Source organism: Symphodus melops, assembly GCF_947650265.1.
Source record: "Symphodus melops genome assembly, chromosome: 3".
Taxonomy (NCBI): domain Eukaryota; kingdom Metazoa; phylum Chordata; class Actinopteri; order Labriformes; family Labridae; genus Symphodus; species Symphodus melops.
The window spans coordinates 12782661-12807043 of NC_136693.1; the positions used below are offsets into that span (position 1 = coordinate 12782661).

Sequence of the window (24383 nt, forward strand, 5' to 3'; positions counted from 1 at the left end):
GTAAACTCTTGAAATCGTTTCATAGGAAACCACAGATTTAAAAACGTGAAAGTTCTTGTTCTTCTAAATGACTTGTGAGGCCCGCAGATAATGTCAAGCATGAAGAAATGTAAACACTTTATAACTGCAAGAATGGCAAATATGACATACATTTATTTCGAAGTCAAAAGTTTCACATGTACAATAGTTAAGAACACGATCTGATTCTTCTTCATTCACACAGCCCCATCGTCCACACAATAACCTCAGAATAACACCACGCTGTGATCGAATGAAGCCCGACGAACAACAAGGACCTTCAAAATGGTACTGATGTTAGAAAATCACAGACTATTTATTCGATTTCTTTAAACATTAGAAGAGGGTACTGATTCCAGAAGTTCTTTACAGATGAGGGTCAATAGCACAGCTACGTTCACTATGACATCACCATGAAATTGCATCAATTTAAGAGATGAGGTTCAGCAGATATATGTTAAAATGTCAAATAGAACGCATTAAATGATGTTTTCTTCACAGCAGACAAGAGACATTATGATAGGAATGGAGGATTGAAAACACAATTATAAAAGGAGCGTTATAAAACATGCATTTTCAAAGAAGGCTGAAAGAATATCATTTTACACGATGTCCTTCCTCCCGAGGTTAGAGCAGTAGTTCAAAGTGTTTTTTACTTCAGTATTAACCGGGGACATTTATCCAGCAAACATCTGTTTGTTTTTTTTAAATGTTTAGAGTTTAGTCTGTAGGTTCAACATGTGGTCAATTTTGGCTTCATTTGAAAATGTGGCCACAACAAGTCAAATGAGATTTATCTTTATCTCACATTGATGAAGTCAATTCTCTAATGACTCAGCACTTCTGCAAACCAGTCACCAGTCAGAGAGTGAATTCAGCTCTTGGGAATGCTATTCAAGACTGTTCAGTAAATATTGTGCAAAACTGAGTGACTGTTATCTCTTGTGCAGCAGACTAAATGACAGTGCCCAACCTGGAATTTACACTTGAAGGGGACCAAACTCCTTCACATTAATCACTTCAGAAGCCTCACAACACAAATGAGAGAAAGGAAGCAATATTTAAACTGAGGGCTCCATCACAGTGTTTTCTTGTTTGTTTGTTTGTTTGTTTGTTTGTTTGTTTGTTTGTTTTTTGCTCCACCGTCAGTAACTGTTGATCACAGGACACACTGAAGTTTAACTGAGAACAACATGGCGGTCGAACACGGACTTCCTCTGTTCCTGGACCTGCCTCCTCCAGCGCTGCTGAGCGTGCTCCACTTTGTTCAGCATGTTGGGTCGAGAGTGAGAGCGGGACAGCACGTTGTGAGCGTTCGCAAAAGGCTGTTGGTCCTGAAAACACAGCATGGAGAGAACCACAATTAACTGAGAAGGTACGAAATCAATCAGCATATCAACACTTCCTGTTGCTTTTAGCCGACCTACAAGACGACCCCATTTCACAAAGAATGACAATAAGTCGATGGATAAGGCCAGAAAAATCCTGATCATGTTTGAAATGTGACATGAATTACACTTTATTTTTCAAATTCCACAGTTTCACAAGTGAAGAAAGTGCTGGGTTTTTTGCAAAACTATTTCAGTTGAGGTCATGAATAATATTGACTTAGTTTATATTAATATTGATCAGTGCTGGCTGAAGCTCCAGGCCCATAAGTTTCATTCAAAGGCAGGGTAGGTCATTTCTTCCAGATACACTTTTTAATACGTTGGTTAAAATAGTTTTTTAGGTCCTGATATTAATTTGTAATTCATGCGCTCTGAAAAAGAAGCAAAAAATAATAATCTGTCATCTGTAGCAGTTGTAAACGTGTAAAAACTTCGACCAATGTCAGCACTCGGTATACGTTTTATAAACCTATCAAGCCTCTCTACCTCATGCATGCACGAGCCCACCCTCAAAGCACGAGCTGAAATCCACTTCTGGATCAATGGCTCTAGTGCATGTAAGTGAGGGATGTGACTCTTGAGGGAGCACAGAGGGGAGGGGCTGAGTGAATACAAAACAGAGATGCTACTTCCAAAATCATACTAGTTTTCAAAAATGACCGACCCTACCTTTAAAACGTGATCAGTTTAGTAACTCACATCACAACACAAGCACATAACTCCCTCTATAATAATGTAGCAGCAGGATTTCCAGTTAAATTGCTATCTTTCTTAAATTGGTTACAATCACAGTTTGACCTATTTTGTTCAACTCTTGAGTCTATTAGGAATAAGCTCTTTTTATTCCCAAACAAACCCTTCATACATCTAAACAGTAACATTTCTCACATAAACATGTTTTTTTTTGTTTTTTTTGGGGGGGGGGGGGGGGGGGGGGTGACCTGGGAGCTGCTGCAGTCATTCTCCTCCTTTCATTTTGAATAAAAGTTAAATTGTTGTGCAACATCTGGTTTGAACTGCAGAAGAATATTTTAACAGTAAATACTCATGGAACAATTCCTCTAGTCTGGACTCTGCCAGTGAAAACACACGAGAGCTCAGTGTGTTGGCTGCAGTTCCCTTCAGGCAAAGGCAGTCAGTGGTTTGTTCAGATAAAAGCCCTTCTTCACACCAGAGAAGACTGCATTTATTTCCCTGTTTTTGTAAAACACCTTGAGTATCATAATTGTGCTTCCGTTTCCTGAGAGATGATTTTATCAGCAACTGGTTAACTGTTAGAAACAAGGGAAAGCCTTTCTGATTGCTCTGCAGCTGTTTTTCAGTCCAAAAGAAAATACAGTTTGGGGGCGCTGGTAGCCAAGTGGTTAGTGAGCACTGCCCATGTACGGAAGAACTCCAAGCAGGCAGGCAGACAGGTTCGAATCTGATCTGTGGCTCCTTTCCTGGATGTCTGTCCCCATCCACTGTCCTATCTGTAAATAAAGTTGTAAAAAGCCCCCCAAAACTGAAGATCTAATAGTCTTTTCTGCCTCACCAAATGGTATAAGCAGACCTTCCTTCTCTGTCATGCTCATAATTACGTATATGAGAAACAGACTGTTGCAGCATGTCTTTCATTTTAATGACATTCAATAACCCAGTAAGAGCCAAAAGGAGTGAGACAGCAAGATGTGAACTAAAACGTTTGTGAGGAATAATGGATCAGATTAAGAATGAGAAAGCACTTTCTGAAACTAAACACTACTCTCTGGGTTTGGAGGGGAGATGTGAAATTCTGCCAATAGATTTAACTGCTGTTAAATTAGACATTCATTCAAGGTCATTAACAAATATGATCCTGTATTTATTGTTTGATTTGAACATTTGAGGCATTTATTCCAAAAGCAGCTCTTTAGCGTACTTTAACAAACATCTTTTTAAAAAAAATCAGAAATCTATCATCTCATAAAAGGATCCTATTTGATATTTTGTGTAAAGGCAGGCTACTATTGCCGCGACGAGAAAGAAGTCAATGTGCTGTAACTTCTTTTTAATGTTAAAAGTTGAGGCAGGATCATAGTGAGGATTTGTTCACGAGTTTTAGTGCTGTCACAAAAAGAGGAGCACGTACCCCGACGTCGTCGTCACTTTGGATGAGCTGCGAGTGCCCAAACAGACGCCTCTTCAACATGGGCTCCAGCAGAGTCAGGTAGACCATGTACAGCAGCAGCAGGCCCAGAATAGAGAGGTACATTATGATGGTTACCTAAAAACATGAACAATTATTGACCCGTTGTTCAACATGACTACAAGATAGAGAGGGGAAACGCATAAGAAGCTGGAAGTAACTTTTCAATTTCGATGCATCAACAATTATCGATTAAACAGTCACGATAGATTCAATTGATCATGCTAAATGTAGTTTTTTGTTTCTTAGATGAAAAACAAATAGGAGGAGTGTGTGCAGCTCTATGGTGGTCCAAATAATCAATCATCCCTTACTTTGTGATACACTTACCTTAATGGTCCCCGAGCTCCTCTCCTCATATTTACACTCACAGCGCAAGCAGTACGCCTCCACATCTTTACCATCCACTGGCATGGGCTCAACGACATGGAGACAGTTACTGAAAGACAACACATTCACTTGAATAAGATGCTAGCGTGTAAGTAAAGGGCTGGATGATGACATGTCTCTTATAACATACCAGTCTTTGAGGGATACGTTTTGTTTGTAGATTTGACCCTCGATCTCTCTGTACGGTGGACAGATGCATTTGCAACGAATGTCCTCTGAATTCTGTGAAAGGCAGACGACACGTTTCAAACTGATTTTTGTTTGACTTAGACATTGATTTGGGTTGGGAGGCGAGTCCCACTTGAGTCCCGGTGTGGACCAAAAAAAATCTGGAAATTGGTCACTGGAGGTGCCATGCCACCTCCTGGGCACTGCCGAGGTGCCCTTGAGCAAGGGACAGACCCCCCCTCACCTCCAACAGGCTCAGGAGTCCTGTAAATTATTATGTTCTAAATATTATCATATTAATATGGGGGAATAATAAAGAAAACCTAATTCTTTCCTGCTTTTTTTCCACGTCCTCTCTAAATATCCACACAATGTTGCTGGCAAACACAAAATGCACTTACAAAAAAAATTTAGTTAAAATCATATGATTTTTTTTACTACTCTCATATTGCTTCTTTAAATCAATGTAGTGATTTATTTGTTCCTCGTGTTTTGTTTATTCACTTGTTCTCGTCTCACTCAGTTCCTATGAATCTGAAGTTGTTGTTGTTGAATGTGTTTTGTCATTTACATGCACGAGGACGTATTGCTCCTGTGATAATGAAGACTACGAATAATTCATGTGGACATTAGCAGTCGTTTCATATTTCAAAGTGCAAAACATACAGACACGTTAAAGTGTTGTTTGGCTAATATCCTATAAATGGTGGTTTTATGTATCCTGTTAAATATGATCATTGTCTCGGTGACTGATCGTCAAGCAGATAAAAGTTCATATTACCTCTATGGGGTTATAATGTTCAGCTTCTGTTTAACCGGTATCAAGGTACATCAATCAAACAGACACTGAGTATTTCATCATATGCAGAGTTTAAAACACCTAAAAAGTTGCATATTCAACCCAAAGAGTCCCTGGTCTAGTCTTCGTAGCATTAACTCACAGTGTAGACCGGAGGTGTTTATTTCAATGCCTGTTTAAAAGGAGGACATTTTCAGCTAACATTAGCCTTACCTTCGCTGTCACTTGACTTAGTAGAACAAAACAAGCCACAGAGAAAACCTGGAGAAGAAACAAAGACCTCATCTTTCAGTCCGTATAGGCTCGTCTGTTTATAATGAACACTGTCAGCTATCAAAGGAAACACGATATAAAGAAAATACAAAACAACTGACGGCGTTAGCCCGCAAGCTTACTCGAGGATAAACATCATCATCCTCCTACAAGCAGCTGACTACTTGTTTCCGGAGATGGCGGTCCACTTCCGCACACAACACCGCTGGGGTAGCTCGATTTTAAGCACAGGACCTCCCCCCGGCGGGCGGGGAACTAATCCTTCAGGTTTCCCTTCTGAGCACTTTTTTTAACTGATTGTTGAACGAACTAAAATTAATATTAATTCGGGGGATTTCCCTATTAGCATACATTATTTGATTATCTGTGTTAAACGAGCAGGAGCAGAATCAAGAAGAGAAAAAAAAAACATGCGCGCAACCTTACAAATGACCACATCAGCAAAGAGATGCAGGGTATCACTTTGCCTGAAGGGGTCACCAAACTCAACAGACACGAAAAGTCCTTGTTGAAGCTTAAAATACAATATGGCTTCAAATCTGTTGGGACAGGTTAATTGCATTTATTTAATGCCATAGTTTCTTTTTCAGCTTAAAGGGATACTTCACCCATTTACATGAAGCTGTGTATCATTAGAAACATGGTAGTAGTGTTGAATGGTTGTGAATCCAGCCCTCATTTTGCCCGGAGAAGAGAAAAATATGTTTGTCTTTCCTTGAAAGTTTTCTTCATGTGATGCAAAAAGCGTCATATTGCATCAGAGAATGGCAATGGAGATCGTCTCTAAATGCTGTCTTTCTAAGAGGTGTTTTCATTAAAACTGCTTTATTGAAGCTATCATGCAATGTGATTATGACAGACGCATCTGTGTATATGAATGCAGTGCCAAAAACCAAAGATTTTGCTTTATCAAAAAGGAATTAAAATATGCAAAAGGAAATCCAAAACAAAATAAGTGTCCTATCTTTATTTACAGTATATTGGATGTACAAAACCATACAAAAATATATATGTCATCTAAGACAGGCGAATAGCTCAGTTTCTATTTTACAGGACTTTTCTGGCATTTTAGGGATCAATTTTTTGAAATATTCAGTCACTAAAATCACATCTCCCTCCATTTTCTGCACTGTTTGCAGAACTAACGGTTGTCTTTGGTTGCTAGTTCACAATATTGCAATGTGCAATGTTTTGATGCTTACTTGTTCGACTGCAAAACATTTGGAAAATTAAACATTTCTCCAGGGCAGAAGTAGTCAGTCACACACCCTTAGTAATCAAATACATTGGACACCAGCTAAAGCAGCAATGTTTTGCTGACAAAAATCCATGTAGGTGACCTACATTACATGAGCATTTCCCCTAAACTTTTTACATCATATACAAAACATTTATCAGAATAATTGCTTTGTGGTGCCACTACTTCTTTAGTAGTGCTAATGTTACCAAGAGAAAAAGTGTGCTATATTTGTTTCTTTTCGCAGTATTTCTGTTGATTAACCTCTACTCGGAAAAAATAGTCTATGTTAAGATTACTGCAGATACCCACTCTATTTACAGCATCACTGACAGTATCTGTTTTGCTACCATATTTGCTTTTCAATCAAGAATATTCAAATTTACATTCTGAAATGTTGAGTTGAAAGTTGAAAGGAACGTGTTAAGTCATCACAATTCTTCTGTTGCTAATTAAGACATGTAAACACATATCTCCACACAAAGTGAAGAGAGCCAGACCCCCTCATGAGGATACCAGTGCTGTTTGCAACATATATCACTTTTTCTGAAAAATGTTCTTCCTCTTAAAGCTCCAGTAATAAGTTCAATTGCTTGACTTGCCCACTTTCTCCTCAGGGTCTGTTGAAGTCCCTTCTAGTATCACTCCATGTAAAAACAGATAAAGATAACTACAGAATATTTTTAAACATGGTCAGTGGGTTAAACAGATACTTTGGCCGGTATCTGATCTAGCTTTTCAGGAAATATCCAATAATTAGGCATGGACATCCTAAGGGCGAAGGAATCTCAGGACTTTGGAGCGCAGGAAGCGGATGAAGGATTTTGGGAACATTTCTCGGGATTCTTGTGCTGTGTAGTTGAAGAAGTTCTGTGGGTGAGCCAGCACATCAAACAACGCCTTCATGAGTTTCTTGTCCTATGTGAAAAAGGAATTCAATTAATGGACAAGAATAAACATTTAAAAGCAAATGTGAGCAACAGCAGCTTGCATTTCCACAAGTCACCAAAAGAGGGCGCTTTCGGATACTGAATCATTGAAATTAACAATGTAGTTGGATTGCAGATACTTATCCACATCAAATAAAAATCACAAATTGAACTTTATTATAAATGCTTTTAAGAGAAACAATCAGTTGGATGTTTTAATCTATTAAAAAAATCAAAGTGGAATGCAAAATACCTACAACCGAGACATGAAAAGTGCTTCATGGGAAATATTTGTCACAACATACCTTTAGAATTTCCTGGTGATTCTCTGAAGCGTATAATCGTCCATCTCTAACAATGTCTTCTATCAGCTCTTGGTAGTCCTCTTTAACACAAAAAATTCAAAATGATTTTATTAATTCAACAAATGACATCAAATCTGCACAGGACACTGTAGTGGTTGTGTCTGCAGCAAGAAATCTCATATCATTTTTTTTACCATCATATGTCACATATGGGACTTGGAAGCCTTTCCCACTGTTTCCCTCGTTGGACCTAAATTGTATCCAGAGCCTCTTTGAGCGGGAGGTAAAAGCGATGGGACGTTCGTAAGTCTGACATGTCTCGTAGGTTGTCACAGAGTTGGATAAAGCTGTGAAATGAAGATTTAGTAAAACAAGAAAAAATAAATGCATATGTGATCCACTGCAACGTCAGTAAGACACATGAGAAAAAACACGTTTTTTTCTGTGCCTAACACAAAAAATGCTCTGAGCCTAAGCATACCAAACCAAAACAAATAAGAAACCTGAAAGAAATAGTAATAATAGACAAAAATAACTGTACTAGTGAAACTTACAGCTTTTTCTCATCACTAAGTAGTCTCCACATTCATCCTCAATGGGCAGGAAGATTTCTGGGACAAAAATTAGGATTCTGCGTTTGGGTGGTGGGTTAATGGTCCAGGTGCACTCGATATTGGCTGGGTAGTTGCCCGGGTAGTTTGGGGACTCAATGTAGCCGGTAAAATCTCCCAGCTCTCCTCCACAATGTCGATCTGTGATGGTTTATAGATCAGAGTGTCAAATAAGTTGTTTTGTTCTTGGAGCAGCAAGGTGAATTGGTTGGAAATGTATTTCATTCAGTAGCTGTTCATTGTTAACACAAACATACTTTTGCATTGCATGAAATTAGTGGAGCCATCAAAGTCTGTAGTGGTATTTCCAGGGCATGCCACACAGTAGTTCTGCCCGAACTCTCCTTGATATGTGCCAATGGGACAACGGATGCAGCGGTGTGTGCTGGTGTTGTAGTAATGTCCTGGAGAGCACTGGACTGCAGGAGCAGGGGAAACAGATCAAAGACTGTAAATTCATATGATGCAAACAAGGTTCACTATGGGTTGATAATGATTATAACTTCAAATATGTAAAGTCCTGGGGGTATTTAGAAAACACACAAGACAATAAACTAACATTTTGAAGGCAATACCAACAAGGCGCACAAATAAATTCACGGGGAGGGCTTGATCTTTAATGATTCTTTGTTTACGTCCTTATTTATCTGCTAGTTAAATTCTCTAAAGGTCAAACATACAAATGTTTTTTTGGTTTTTTTTTAAAGGACCACTGTGCTAGAAATATTGCAGAGTCTTAACATTAAAAATAACAACTTAAAAGGGAGCAAAATGTATTTTACTGCCATCCATATACTTAAAAACCTTCTCAACCAATTAGATTGTACAAACAATGCACTGTCAAGAGGCTTGAATCTAAACTCTTGCACATAGATCATTGAAGGTTGTTCTCTACAATAGGAGGCGCATATTAAAAAAATAGAACACTTGTGCTGTTAAATGCAAAGACACTAAAACTGCTGCAGAGGGCAGCAGAGTTCCTGTCAGCACCTGCATCAGCTCCTCTGACTCTGCAATTCTAGTGTGACGAGGGTGATAAAGATTTAAATAATACAAATAATCATAATTTAACAGTTTAACAAACATTTAATATCTATTAGGATTGACAGGTTTGTATTAACATTGTCAGCTGTAAAGAAATCATTAAACCTCCTAAGTTCTTACTGCCACATGTGAAACTAAACTAAACTTTTACAACAATTTAATTCATGACTTTGTCACCTTTGGTCTCACACTCTTGAAAGGTGACAGCTTCACTGCGTTTGGTGACCAGGTTTCCTCCACAAGGGAAGCAGGAGGTGCGTCCTACTTCTGGCTGGTACGTTCCCAGAGGACAAGGCAGGCAGGGAACGAAGCCGTCATGAGAGTACTGTCCAGGGGGACACTGACCTGAGCACAAACATTGAGTGTATTCAGAGGGAGAACCTTCACACACATAGCAGCATTTTATCTCTCCTACAGACCTTGTAGCGCTGCACCACTTTGGTTAGTTTATTTTAAGTTTTTTTGTATTATCTTATGTGTTATATAAGAGAAAAGACTCTTTACATTCCCATCTTAATGAAACATGTATAGTCTCTCAGTGCAGTACCTCTCACACACATGACTAATACAAACTGGGCGAGTGGGAGTTAGCCGATAACTCCTGTTGTTTAGTCTGACAGAGGAGATGGGATCCGGGGTTCAGCCACAAAGTGACTCTGATAACAGCTCGGGAGGAGACAAAAACATGCTGGCTCTTTCAGCCTTCTATTTCAGTCTGAAAGAAGCGTGTTCACTGTTTGAATTAAAATACATCTTCAACATCTAAGCTCAAGCTTCTTTGGCTTTACACAAAGCAGAACATCTGTCGGGGAGAGATCTTTATCATGGCTTCATTGCTTCCTGTGTGGCTCATGTACACAAAACATAACATGTTGTTTCCATGCGTGCTTATATTTCTTCTGCTGATTTGGTTTGTTACTTTATACAGATTTTAGACTCCCTCCAAGGATGCATTTAAAGAGAAGTGCAAGAGTTCACAATACAATAACAGATTATAGACTTGACAGTCTTACCCCCACACTCGGACATGTTTCGAGCTCCAACCACCTTAGAGATGTCTCTTCCTTCAGGTCCAGGGCAGACCTCACAGGACATCTGTCCCTCCTCATCCTGATATGTTCCAGCAGGACACAACACACACCTGCCCTGATCCCGGTCAAAGTAAGTCCCGACATGGCAGCTCACTGACAGGAGTGAAAAACACGAGATGCAAGATTAAGTTTGTTGTCACATTAATAAGAAATTATGATTTTCTTTATTGGACATGTTTTTCTCTGAAATGACTAATTTGGATCAGACTACCAACATTATTAATTCAAGAAGGTGAAATTAGACATTTCCCTCAACCAAAAGACTTTGTTTTTTTCCTGAACTTTTATTATACATCATTACTGTTTTTGTAGAAAAGTCTGAGTCATGTAAAGCTTACCTCCAAAAAACCAGACAGACATGAATCACCAAATAGAACAGACCGGCCCGTGGCTACACATAATGAAACAGTCCTAACCACAGTGTTGATTTACACTCTAACAACAGTGGTTCAGTTGCATAAAAAAAATCATGAAATTAAAGTAACCTAGACTTCATCAGCTGCCTCTTAAGTGTAATCAAACAGCACCGTGTACACACTTGAAATGAATAAACACGGTTAACAGCGTCCTTAACACATCAAACGCTAGCTGAGCCTCGTCAGTTTATCAACTTGTCATTATCAACATGTCATGAACATTTCAGGAATCAGTGTTCTTCAAAGACAGCATAAACGTTCAATAGGGATTCAGGGTTTAATAAATCCACAAAGTGTTTTTGTCATCCGACTGTTACATGTCAGCATAAGTAACTCTACTGCTGTAGAAAAAAAACACTCATCCAGTGATTTAACATATAAATCATGCTATGTGATGCTGCCAAAATCATTTACATTACTCACACATACATATGAACGCATTTATAAACTTCAGTGAAAGCTGGAAATAAGAATTACGGCTTTTAATAGACGAGCCGTAAATCTTCACCAGGCACGGGGATAGTTGTGTTTGGAAAACTGTTTAACATGATAAAAGCATGTATTGGAATAAATGACATCTTAATTGTGAACCAGAAGGACGAAATTTAGATTGACCAGATTTAGGTTTAGGCTTCAAAGAATGAATCTTATTGTCTTAAGTCAAATGTTTTCTGTAAAGAAGACAAACTATGTCAATAATCCTGAAATACAGTGAAGTGTCTCATACTGATCTGACTGCAAGAAAGACACAGCATGCATCTAAAATGTTTATGTGGAACGTTAGGCATGTTTTTCTGGCCGTTTTATGACTTTTTTTTAGCCTGATTCATGATGTCAACGTTACTGAAACTAAAAATAAAGACTATTTAATAGCTCCTGTTAGATCTTGTGTTGTGACTTCAGCGTTCATAAGTGAAATATTTGAATCAAACTAGCTGGACTCAAGCGGAGGTAAAGTAGACTTTGAGCTGGTCATAAAGGAAAGCGTGAAATAAAAGAAATGTGCTTTGGTAATAACAATCATAGATTTAAGGTCAAATTGAATATGTTCCTAACAAAAAAGTGAAACAGTGCTGTTACTTAATTGTATAATGATTATTAAAGCAACACTATCAAATGAAGTGTGAGCAAAAACACATCAAGAAAAATGAATGCAGTTAAATACAAGGTGATATTCAGCTATTTGAATTACATTTGCAGTCCATTAAAAGTGTTAAAACAGACAAAAGCCCAACCTCTCCACAGCTGCCCCTGTAACTACATCTCAGACGTCTTGATACTTTATACACATTATAGCCGCGCATTAGGGAGGAACATTTCCACCACCGTAAGCAACCTCACCTCTCTTAAAAGCAAGCACACGAGCAAATCAAAGAGAACATTTCCGTCTTATCTCACAAAAGTGCAAAGTCTTGATTAAAGGGAGCAGAAAGCACTTTTGCTTTGGTTCCTCCCACACAGAGTGATGCCTGTTATTAATTTGGGAATTACTGCGTCTGTCTGATGTTCTTCAGAAGTTCAGTAGAAAATTGAGGCTGATCTCACACAAGAATAAATCAATTAAATCACTGGCGTTTAGCACAAAATGTGCCTGAGTTTAAGCCGCCTGTAAGTAGAGAAACCACAGTCTCTGGAAACTCAACACACAAAAGCTTTAATGTGAATCCATTCTATGCGGCTCAGCAAATTGTTCGATTTTCCTCCAATGAAAGAAAATGTAATTCTCTCAAGAGCAGTTCATTTTTTGAAACCCATTGTTTACTCTGAAAGACCATGAGGAGCCATCATTGCATTGTCCTCTAACAGCTTTTATTTGACAGAGGGAAGCAGTGCGAGAAGAGAGAGAGTGAGAGTGAAAGAGAGAAAAAACCTTGAAGCCTTTCAAATGCAAAGAACGCTTCTATAGAGTCCTCGAATTGATGGCCCCAAAGAGGTTTAAAAGACCTTTCACCTCTATTCAACTCCCAAGTCTGTGGCTACTTGATGACATAGGAAAACACCACGGTATCACAGTGGTAAGGAGCTGAACCCAATAAAAGGGGTCAGGTTTCTGAATCCCCCCATTCTGCTCGGCCCAATCACTGCTCGCGCCTATCAAGCCGAGGCCCAAACAACTGATGCTAATTGATTCCCATGGTGTGGCTGAAGTCAATTCTCTTTAGCAGTTTAGTGGCTGGGGGTCATGCAAAGTGGCCCCAGTTGGGGGGCAGGGGGGACACAGCACTCAAACTGCCATTTTGAATCAAGAGCACTTCCTAAACATCTTCAATGTTAACACAAACATGCAAACAAGTCAACTTGAGCGGTCAAATAAACGTGGACACGCACCGAGAACAGCAGTTTGGGTCGTTCATGTTAACATGTTTGCTCTGGTCTTACTTTCAGATCAATGTGTTGGGATGCAGTCACGTGAAAACCAACATTACAAATATACATTTAAAAAAATGAATATTTGCATAATTAATTAACTTCATAATCCCATAAGCCTCAATTTAAGTCAAGCATCCTGGAATTCAAACCGACCTGACCAGCAACCAAAGCGTCAAAGTTAGAGGAGAAACACTTTCAATAGAGCAGCACTGAGCAGGATGCATAATTTTTTCCAAATGCACAAGAGCCTGTGTTGTCATCCATCTGAGGCAGCGAGAACAAGTCCCAAATGGGCTTTTCAATGGAGTGGGCAAACTGAATAGGGCTAAACTGCACTCCGAGCTAAGCCAGAGCGGGAGGTGGGGGAGGAGGAGGGGGAAAATATAGCTCCTTTAAAGAGCTGGAGGTTAAGAAGAATGCCTTTCAGCTCCCCCATCCACTCCTCTTCCAAATTACATGTCTACACCCCTGCCATGGCCAATAGACTGCTTAATGTTGACCTGAAAGCATAGCGGGGGAGTTAAGAAATCAACACACTCAGGAGCTGAGTTACTGAGACATAGGAGGAAAGAACAGGAGCAGTTTGGGGTTTGAGTCAAGGTGGCACGGCTCGGCAGCAAAACTAACTTTGATGCTGATATAGAGGAGGAAAATGTTGAGTTGCATGGAGATACACTCGACGTTAAGCTGCAGGTTTTTATTCAAACTAACTTTATCTCAAGAAACCACAGACAAGTAATTGCTTCAGCTTAAATATCCTCTCTGGTTAAAGGGATTTTTAAAAACTACATCTCAGGATCGGCCTTCAGATTCAAACATCTTCATCATTTGTGATAGACATGCACAAATAGTGAACAAAAAGCATACCATTTGAATAAATATTTAGACATATCCACAGACGAAAGGCAGCACTTTCCTCTCACTGATATTAAAGCGGCGCTCAGCAGGCAGAAAACTTACTGTGAGGCCCGAAATTAGGGGCGCAGGGTCCCAAAAGCCAGAGAACGCACATGCCAGCCTTCAAGCTCTCCAACGCTGACAGTGTGCGGTCTTATTTAATGAACATTTTCTCCATTTCAGGTTGTATATAAAACCCGAGCGAGAGGCAACAGCTACCAGGAGAGCTGCCATCAGCCCCCACGTTACACTCTTATCCGTAGAAGCTGGATAATTTCAACAACAGAGTCTCTGTTCTTCCATGCAAGCCCACTCTCCCCTCCAACTAGCTCATTACAGCATGTCTGAAAACCAAAAAAGGCACTCATCTGGCCAACACCTGTTCCAAATCTAACCATTAAAGCAGCTTGTCTAAATATATCTCACTTGGATGGACCATTTCAATTGCTTAGAGAAAAAGCTAGGAGCCTACTGTTTGTATGGACTCCAGTCAAAGCTATAAAAGCCCTAATGTGCACTGCAATAAAAGCAGTTTGCTTGACAATTGATAAAAAGCATCAATATTTACATCAGCAGTTATACCTGGCTGAAAAGGTTAACTCCTGACACTGCATTGAATAACTCACCACATTTTCTGCCCACCAGCACCTGTCCTCCTCCACAGTGTCCTGGCAGCTCTGCTGGCTGGCCCAGTGTCTTGCTTAGCTCGTAGTCAGACCCGGCAAAGTGGAGGTGGAACTGTTCCCGGTTGATGGACTTCCTCAGGGTCCGGATTGTCTTCCTGAGCCTCTTCTCTGAGCGTCGGCGCACACAGTTCAGATCACAGCTCTCTGCTGAGAAAGGCACTTGATACCACAACTGTTTCCATTGCAAAAAGGCTCATCTAGCTTTAACTGTACTTCTACCTGGACGCTCACATGCATAACGAGACACACAAATCCACCATTGAGTAAGGGTAAGAGTGATCTAGGCCACCACTTATAAACGCATTGATTCAGAGTCTCAACCCAGAGCCCACCACCATAGCCGAGTCAAAACAGGAGATACTTTAACAGTGTGGTTTGTTTAGTGATGAACAAAAGCGGTTGAGAATAGAAAAGAAACAAAGAAAGATAGAGGATGAGAAATAAAGGTCCCAGGCAAGCAGACAGACAGACAGACAGACAGACAGACAGACAGACAGACAGACAGACAGACAGACAGACAGACAGACAGACAGACAGACAGACAGACAGACAGACAGACAGACAGGAAGCGCAGAGACCAACCTGTTACCTCCTCTAGGTTCACATCCAGCTCAAACTCAGCTGTTATCGACGTGCCGTCCTCCTCACCGGCTTTCCTTCCGTGACGGCTGCGCGTTCGCTGTCCAGATGAGGTGCAGCGCAGGCTCACGTAGCTGAACTGAACATTTTCAGTGAAGAAGAACCTGCTATCTAACAAACAAAATTGCACAAATGTTAAAGAAAAACTTGGACAGCATTACAGAAAACAAAACCTTACATTAGTTTATTTGGTAACTTTTCAGTAGTGTCGATCAAAAAGCTTATAAAAAAGGAGTTTGTGTCATTTTTTGTGTCCTTTTACTTCATTGGAAACACTTCTGTGCCTTTTCAGCAATTGTGAGGGATGTTAACATCACAACCATTTGGAGAAGCAAAATAATCCTACAATCGGAAACCCATTTGATTGATGGCTCAGTCAGAACCAACTGCAAGGCATGCTATGGCTAATTACATCCTCCCCTGTCACTGCCAGACAAAGTGCTGTACTGAGACATTCAAAACCACATCACTTTGCCCAAAATTTCTTTCACATTCGCCTCTGGTTTTTGGTTTACTTTGACTCTGAGGTCTGCTTTATCTTCTAAAGTTTGCAGCTTTAAATGCTGGCAGCTCTGGGTAAATCCTAAATGTTTTTAACCAGCAACAAGGAGTTTGTAAATGTAATCCTTGTCTGTCTGATCTCAGTCTTGTGTTTGGAGGCTGTGTTGTGCTTCTTGTTGTTGAGCAACCTCTGTACCTGATTGAGCTGAGTTCAAGCTCTCTTTTAGTTTCTCATGACTTCGTTTTAAGTTGCATTTTGCAGAGCCGGACTTAAAAGTGGCTGTGGTTTTAATGCGTGTAACATTTGCCATTTCTGGACCTGTGGGAAAAAGGAAAAAAAAAATGTCATTTTTCATCTACACACAGTATTTATCAGCTGAGAAGTAAAGCCAGAGCTGTTCCTCAGTTAGTGTTTAGTAGGGCAGAGCAGAAAGATGGATGTTAATCTGTGATGTTTTGGACTTGCCTAAGCATTGAAAGCCACTGCTGTTCTTTTGTGCTTCAACCAGGCAGGGCAGAGGCATTCCACAGGTCACCGTGTACGAATCCTCCGTCCCTGCAAACACGAGAGGCCATGACACACAGACCAACACAGACAAAAGTTAAGGCCACAAAAGCCAAGTAAGAGAGAGCAAACAGGCGGCAAGTAGGAACAAGAAAAGTTTCCCTGTAGGCTGATGATGACACACAATCAGATCTAGAATAGCATGACCTAATGACTTATTCAGCGCTGCAGAGTCTCAAGCATTGACCGTGTGAGTCAGGCAATTGAGCATCTTCAAATGGCCACTCTAAACAGAATGTTTCACATTCAATTGCTCCTTTTTATTTTTCTCTCTCTAATATGCGTTCTTACTTGCTGAATGCGGGGCCTTATCCTGCCTCGGTTTTACGTACCTAGATATTATTCATATCAAATCATCTGTCCTTATGTCATAATCTAACCAAATCAATGAAAGGCAATGCGTACCAATAACCAATTAGAGGCAGAGTAAGGGCGGGTCATGTCGCAGAAATGATCTGGTGGAGGTCAGGAGCTGCCTGACCCTAACTATAACCCAGAATACAAACAGTGCTGATAGAGTTATTACAGAATTTAAATAGTTTAGCAAGATAGAGAAGAACAGTGAAGAAACAGCTTAGTGTTTCATGTTTAGTGAACAAAAGCTGGATTCATTTGACTGACTCCTATGGTACACACATTCTAGTGTTTGTACAATAATTGGCAGCTGAATCTTGGTAAATGAAATGAAGCGCACAGGTGTTAACTGCAAGGTGTGCAAGCCCTGAAACACTTAGACGTGCTGATGAAAAGCCAAGTTGCTTCCCCTACAGCACAGTTCACAGGGAGGTGTCGCTATAACTGTGCCCATCATGGTCATTAAATGATGTCATACTGAGATGAAGAACCAAACTCACCACTGCTGATGTGGACTTGAGACTGGCATGTCAGGAAGCAGCGGTCCCCTCCCTCCTGCTTACTACAGTTCAAGGTAGGTTTAGATGTTTGTTTTGCTGGTGGTAAACCCTCAGCCTCTAGATAGAAATCAAAACAAAACTCCAAGGTAAAAGGGAACACTATTGATTGCAACAAGGTGAAAAGGCCAACAAGGTAAGTCCAACATCTTCCAGCACCAAAAGATTCATATCTTTTCGGGATGTTTCACTGAAGCATAAGAAAACCAAGTGACAGAGAATTAAAGAGAAAAAAGAGAACAGAATTCAAAGTATCTCCTGTTTTTGTCCCCTATGTTTTGTGTCAAAAATGGGAATAGCACACACGCATTTCATCTGCCTCTCATATAGGAAGAGGCACTGGCTTACCAATGCAGTCCTTTTTGTTCCAGTGTAGCTTAAAGCCAGAATGGCAAACGCATTCAAATCCGCCCATGGTGTTCTCACAACCCTGCTCGCAACCACCATTGTTTACACTGCATTCATTTATATCTGACAGGAGAAAATAGAAAAGTCATTTTCATTAATAACACAGGCTGAATAATTACTACAAATCAAGAAGCATGTGCATTTGTAGAATTTTAATCTAAATCCATGTTTAAGTGAAATATAGATGTTGAGCTCAAATTGTCCCATGAAGCTCCCTCCTTTCTTTGTAGACTCACCTCCGCAGTGGGCCAGTCCATACATGGTGTAGCCTTTGTTGCACAGACACTGAAAACCACCAGGGGAGTTCACACATGTGTGATCACATGTGCGCTCAAAATAACACTCATCTATATCTGTAATCAAAATGAACAGAAGATATAATAGCAGGGCAGTCAGTTGTACTCTTCATCAGGAGGGATTTTCCAACCAGAAAGAAATGCTAGTTTTTGATCATGAACTCCCCCACAGAGAGCCATCTGGCATGTCTTATAAATCAGAGGTACTGTACATGTTAACTTTTTCATACTTGAAATAAAAAAAAGGAGTTACTGAAAAAGCTGTGCTGAAACACCCCCTTTCACCTAATTTATACATCTAAAATTTTCTCTGAGATATCTGTGGATAGATCCCATTGAATCAAACAATTAGGGAGCTTTTATACCTTGACAAGAACGCTCGTCCGTCAGCAGCTTGAAGCCTTTCCGGCAGTTGCACTCAAAGCTGCCAATGGTGTTCCTGCAGAAGTGTTCACACCCACCATTGTGGAGCTCACATTCATCAATATCTGTAGGATACAAAATATACTTGATCATATCCATGAAAAATCTCGATCCTTTTTCTTCTCTGTGTAATATATTTTTTAGGACTGGAAGTCTGACCTTTGCAGGTTTTTCCGTCCGTCTGCAGTGTGAAGCCAACGGGGCAGCTGCAGCGAACACCTGTGGATGTGTCTTTACAGGTACAGTCACAACCCCCATTGTTCACAGCACAGGTTTCTGAAATCAAAACACACAATGTGAATGAAAAATGGCACTTTATATCTCAACGTTACATGCTACATCCCAAGTTAAACAGAGCATTGATTTTTTTTTTTAACATGGTGCTCTTAAAGCAGCTGGACTACAAAGCAGAATCATTGTGTAAGATGCTTTGAACACTTAAATACACGAAAAATAAATGTTGTCACTCATACAAAGGCTGATATATTGACATGAAAGCTTACCTAAACAAAAGTTATTTTTCTGTATTACTGGACATGTTCTGACTATGATCTTAGCAAACAGCCGAAGACAAACATTTTTACTGGAATCATGTGATCAAAAACTCCTAAACTGACACCATATAAGAAAAGATTTACGACCTGCCCATCCCAAGTAGAAGGATAACGTGAAATGTATCACACTGTCACAAATGCATATTTTTCAGGAGGGAAGCTGAGGGTGAGACAGCGAGTCCGTAGTCATTTCACAGTTTGCTCTAAAGTCTGAGGAATGCATAGGCTGACGAGAGATTGGTCCTCTCTCCTGTATAATATCCCTAAGTGGTTCTCTGTCATGCAGCATGTGCATTAAACACAGGCTGTTAGAATTTAGCATTATTATTACCCATTAGGAGTCTCCGTTTGACCCTTTTGTCCACCTCAGTAAACGATGTTGAGTTGTGGTCTGCAGACTCCATTGTGGCTTCATCTCGTTCTATGACGCAAAATAACAAATCATTGACAGAATAGGAGTAGATGTACAAATTCAATACAGTCTAAAATGAACACATTCATAGGCGTGATCTTTCTACTGGCATCAGCTCTGTTTGTGTAGATCCCCTTTCAGTAACCAGATGCATGTTTACACTTGAGATATTCAGCTTGTAGCAGCTTGGTGTTCGTCAGATAACATATCAGATTATAAAAGTGAATCTGAAGACAACATCGCAGTGCTACATCTAGACCTCACACACACTGCTGCTGGAGGGACATTACCCAATGTCTGATCTTTATCCCACAGAACCATTGTGTGGAAAAATGCACACTGCCTAACAGGAGAACTGACATAGAGAGATGTTTCCAGTTAATGTGTTTCCCTTTTTCCATCACGATAACATCACGATACTAAAAAATAAAGAGCATTACACTGTCGGCTGCTCGTGCGTGGTATGTGGACTCCTTGTTTTGTTATATATTTTACAAAAGGCACAACATTGACAGAATTTGATGTCAGGAAAAAGAAGCCAAAAAAATAATCCTACCTCCCTCATTCCCCTGGTTTCTATGCATATATTATAACGTTAACAATCTAACACAGATGGATAGGTGTTGTTCATGCAACAAGACATACGAAACAGAACTAGAAAAAATACTTTCATAGCCACGTATAGCATGATAGCATGATATACAAAACAGGCTTGTTTCAGCTCCTCATTGAACCTCAAAATAAAAAAATATCAAAATAAACTTCTACTGGCCTCAAAACAAAGACTACCTTAACTCAAGACCTACTTAATAACTATCCCAAGACCTTTCAACCCCATTACTTGCTTAGTACTCCATTCACTCCACAGGTCTGAATGTCTGGAATGACAGCTTTTTTTTTTTTTTTTTACACTTTAATTTTTTGTGTTTTATTTAATATACATAAATCAAAAATGATTATTGGAGAAGTGTATCATGTTTGGTATCTTTATTTTCAGTCATTTTGAATATGGAGGTATGTTTTAAACAACTACTGGCAGGTCGTGCAAAGTTTAGTCCAAAAGGCAACATGATTTGGAGAAAGTTCTTCAACACAATTTGCTTCTGAGAAGTCCAGTTGTTTTTCTATTAAACTTTGAATTACTGTGATCTTGATGATTAAGAACACTCACAGACTACTACTGGCAGGTCCTTTGTAAGAGAGCCATATTGTATAGACTCATCAGAGGGTAAGTCATCTTCTTAAAAGGCAGTTTTAAAAGTGGATGTCACAATATTAAAGATGACAGAACATGTTCAAGAATTGTATTAGTGCTCAACATAAAGAGGTTTGACACGTCTTACAATGTTTTACATTCTCTGTTTTAAAGTTCACAAACTTTTTTTTACTGTCTTACCTACACACGACCTCTTGTCAGGTTGCAGTGTGTACCTGATATGACACCTGCATATGGGGCCGCTCTCTGTGTCCTCACAGGTGTGCTGGCAGCCTCCATTGCCATGGTTACAAGTTACTGCAGGGTCAACAACATTGCATCCATAAGGCATTTGATCAGCACAACACACTGGTTTACAGTATAAGTGCAACAAGGTTGTGTTGTGGTGTGAGTTTAGCGTAATGCTGTGAAGTACGTACGGATGCAACCTCTCTGATTCCGGGCCAGCTCGAATCCTGGACGACATTCACAGGCCACACCCCCTTTGGGTGTCTCTTTGCAGATGTGGGCGCAGCCGTGTTCCTTATTCATACAGTTGAGGCCCTCTGGGATAAAAAAAGGGAAAGAAATGGACGATGAAACTGTCCTACAGTGACTGACTGGTTCCACACAAAGGCAGACATACTGCAAAGACTGATTGTTCTCAAGCCTTATGCAATTAAAAAATCATCACTCATGCTTGTAAGAGGGAATAAAAAGACTCTTTCAATCACAGGAAAAGTGTCTTAAAGGTTCCCTGAAAATAAGTTTCTGCAACGTTCTTTACTTGGGCTGCAATAAGATGCGATGAAGCAGCGTTTATAAAGATGGGTCACAGCTGAGTGGACAGGTCTGCAGGATTATAAAGGGTTGTCATGAGCTGATGGAGCGGAAAGTACTCGCATTTAGTTAACTTCAGTCAAGAAGACAATACAGAGGCTCCTCAGACTAATCTGTGACACAGGGCACATAGATCTGAGCGTTGCAGTTATTAACTTATTTTGTTCCCTGGGACACAGGGATCCTTTTCCCACAGCATGTGGCTACTGCAGATAAAGGCTCTGTGACAGAGGCCAGCTTGAACCTGTCACCCTTCATTGTGCCATCAATCTTCAATTTGTTTATGAATATTGAAGCGATTTTCTCAATTATTCTCAGACTTTTTGTTTGACAATTTTATACAATAAACAATCACAAACACACAAATAATACACATCTAATATTTTTACTATATATGAACTGTTGATAGAACTGAACCGTGACATTGTTAAAGTCTCACTTTCCATCAAACATTTTTTAATGACTAAATAATTTTTAACTATCCTGAGATTTATTTCAGGTGCTTAAAATCTTTGTTGTCAAGCTACAGCTGCCGATTACAGAACAAGCTTGCATGTTGTGGTCACTCACCCACAGAGCGGTGGATGCATGTATGCTGGTTGTCACTCAGGAAGAAGCCCTCTTTGCAGCGGCATTCATAGCTGCCCATAGTGTTGACACAAGTGTGTTGGCACCCACCATTATTGAACTTGCATTCATCCACATCTACAAAACAGGGAATAAGTTCAATTAATTACCAGTGTTAACAAAGAATTTGTTCAAATCACTGCATTAAATCAAATAAAAAGGTGTTTGTTTTACTGTTGCAGAGTTAAGTGAAACAAAGTGTACTTAAGAAGAGCAGGCTGTGTGAGTGTGGAAAAACTACACATAAAACCAAAATAAACATGAACTTTTCACCATTAATCACACAAGTTTATTTTACTCAAATCTTTAAAGCTGATCTTACCAAGACAGTTATGTCCATCATGTGCCAAATTAAATCCATCATAACAAGTGCAGCGATAATTGCCTGGTATATTGTTGCACTCGTGTACACAGCCACCATTGTACTCCAAGTCACATTCATCAGTGTCTGAAAGTAAACAACATGAGCAAATGTCCACCCACTGATCACAACATTAAAAAGCAAAACATTAACGAAGCGAACATGTTTATTCTTAATAAATAAATGAGTTCAGATTATACAGGTCAACAAAAAGGAAATCACTTACCTTCGCAGTGTTTTCCATCTCCTTTAAAACCTGCTTTACATGTGCATTTGTATGAGCCTTGAGTAGTCTGACATATAGCATCAATGTGACAGCCATCACTTCCCTCTGCACATGGATCTGCTGAAATCCCAAAGGGTCTTTTAAGTCATAAACACCAAGACACATTCAAATATTCTAATATATAATATAGCGTGACATTCAAAGATGCAGTATTTACTTGTGTTGTAAGTTAACAATTAAGAGGGTGAGTCTAAAACTTTTCACTGACACACTGCAATAAAAACGTCCCTTAAGAAAACAGTAGTCCACAGCGGGACATTTGAAAATTCCTGTGAAAACTATCTAATGAGTTCTGATGCAATTTACTTAGGAAACAAAACTTGTTTTACTAACATATAACTATTTGGATAATTATTTCCACGGGAATGCTTTAAACATCCAAAAAAAATAAATAAAGAATAAAAAAGGTACCACCGGAAACAACATAAACGCACTCTCTAAAGCGTGCGTAAAGTAGCACTCTCCATGACTAGAAAACACAACACACACACACGAACACACACTCACTATAGTCCCACCTCGAATCTCTGGAACAGCTGCGCTTTGGCGGCTATTTAACAAGAGCAAAAACAAACAGAAGTCCCTCGCAGCCCAAATAGCTCCCATGGTGATATCATCCAAGTTTAGAGGTCTTCTCAAAAGGACGCGTACGCACTGAAGTCGTGACCGAGTGTCCGCCTCATTTTCATTCTAGCCTGTCTATCTGTTTCACAAGAAGCTTTGAAAAGAGAAAGGAGTAAGTGAGGGAGTGCGTGTGTTTGTATGTGTGCGTCTGTGTGTGTGTGTGTGTGTGTGTGTGTGTGTGTGTGTGTGTGTGTGTGTGTGTGTGTGTGTGTGTGTGTGTGTGTGTGTGTGCGTGTGAGTGTCTCCCTGAGAGCGAGAAAGAGTGTACGCGCGTACACGGGAACATAGAAAAAACTCTGTTGAAGCAAAGCTGCGTCAAGTCAGCTAAATAACCAATGCAAAACCGGAAGTAAAGCTACCTTGCATTCAACGTTACATTGAGATTACGCGAGAAGGACTTTTATTTTGACAGCACGGAACCGAAAATCCTTTGGAAAAACTCTCAGCACTTTGGTCTGTTTTGACGCAGAGATTTTCGCAGATCTGAGAAAAGGAAAAGTTGCAATTAGAGTTTTACACAAATGCTGTAAAGTTAAAGTTAATTTATGCATCTACTGGCTAACTAGCGAGCCCTGAAAGAGAAATGATGCCAACCATCCAAAATATAATTGAATATTTTTTAAGATCATATTGACAGAAGGCTGCACTGCCGCACTACCTTTATGGTTAATTGGTTGATTTTGGTAGCTTTCTAATGTTAATCATTTATGGCTCTGTTGTGAAGGCAGGATCAGGCGTATTTCATTGACAGAGCATGGTGGACGAGAGGGATAGTAGACCTGAGAGAGTTCAGGTGAGGAGGAGGCAGCAGCTGAGTGACATTGTGCTATTATGAGTAGGCTGAAGAACAGTGGCGCTGCTGTGTTTTGAATTATCTGCAAAGGATTGAATGTGGATGCAGGGGGACCTGTATATAATTGTAGTTAAGACAGGTTGCAACAATAATTGA

At 39.9% G+C, this 24383-nt stretch overlaps 2 protein-coding genes across 6 annotated transcripts; both read right to left on the minus strand.

The window, feature by feature from the left end:
• Positions 1 to 133: 133 nt before the first annotated feature.
• tmem9b (TMEM9 domain family, member B) lies at positions 134 to 5405 on the minus strand. Its single transcript, XM_079339200.1, has 5 exons — positions 5147 to 5405; positions 4097 to 4188; positions 3907 to 4015; positions 3520 to 3654; positions 134 to 1352 (listed from the first exon to the last, which is right to left on the minus strand). The coding sequence occupies exons 1-5, from the start codon at positions 5216 to 5218 to the stop codon at positions 1197 to 1199; spliced, it is 564 nt and encodes a 187-aa protein (XP_079195326.1). The 5' UTR covers positions 5219 to 5405; the 3' UTR covers positions 134 to 1196.
• Positions 5406 to 6158: 753 nt separating this feature from the next.
• scube2 (signal peptide, CUB domain, EGF-like 2) lies at positions 6159 to 24018 on the minus strand. 5 transcript variants are annotated; one of them, XM_079339190.1, is made up of 23 exons: positions 23329 to 24018; positions 22751 to 22867; positions 22486 to 22611; positions 22107 to 22241; positions 21137 to 21262; positions 20898 to 21014; positions 19421 to 19510; positions 18695 to 18811; positions 18478 to 18600; positions 18053 to 18169; positions 17757 to 17879; positions 17352 to 17468; positions 16399 to 16488; positions 16129 to 16251; positions 15375 to 15542; positions 14733 to 14936; positions 10346 to 10516; positions 9510 to 9677; positions 8546 to 8707; positions 8232 to 8429; positions 7872 to 8024; positions 7678 to 7757; positions 6159 to 7361 (listed from the first exon to the last, which is right to left on the minus strand). In XM_079339190.1, the coding sequence occupies exons 1-23, from the start codon at positions 23414 to 23416 to the stop codon at positions 7215 to 7217; spliced, it is 3060 nt and encodes a 1019-aa protein (XP_079195316.1). In that variant the 5' UTR covers positions 23417 to 24018; the 3' UTR covers positions 6159 to 7214. The 5 variants fall into 5 exon arrangements, with proteins under 5 accessions (XP_079195316.1, XP_079195314.1, XP_079195315.1 ...); XM_079339188.1 differs by having other exon boundaries at positions 14733 to 14939; XM_079339189.1 differs by having other exon boundaries at positions 22751 to 22870.
• Between the last annotated feature and the right edge of the window lie 365 nt (positions 24019 to 24383).

What these genes read in the sequence shown, in the direction of transcription:
- tmem9b (XM_079339200.1), bottom strand. Translation starts at nt 5,218, where the DNA reads ATGAGGTCTTTGTTTCTTCTCCAGGTTTTCTCTGTGGCTTGTTTTGTT. An exon ending in TAAGTCAAGTGACAGCGAAG is followed by an intron (nt 4,189 to 5,146) that starts GTAAGGCTAATG and finishes TGCCTTTCACAG; the next exon opens with AATTCAGAGGACATTCGTTG. An exon ending in GGAGCTCGGGGACCATTAAG is followed by an intron (nt 3,655 to 3,906) that starts GTAAGTGTATCA and finishes TCATGTTTTTAG; the next exon opens with GTAACCATCATAATGTACCT.
- scube2 (XM_079339187.1), bottom strand. Translation starts at nt 23,416, where the DNA reads ATGGGAGCTATTTGGGCTGCGAGGGACTTCTGTTTGTTTTTGCTCTTG. An exon ending in AAACATGTCCGAGTGTGGGG is followed by an intron (nt 9,678 to 10,345) that starts GTAAGACTGTCA and finishes GTTTGTGCTCAG; the next exon opens with GTCAGTGTCCCCCTGGACAG. An exon ending in TCAAGAGTGTGAGACCAAAG is followed by an intron (nt 8,708 to 9,509) that starts GTGACAAAGTCA and finishes CTGCTCCTGCAG; the next exon opens with TCCAGTGCTCTCCAGGACAT.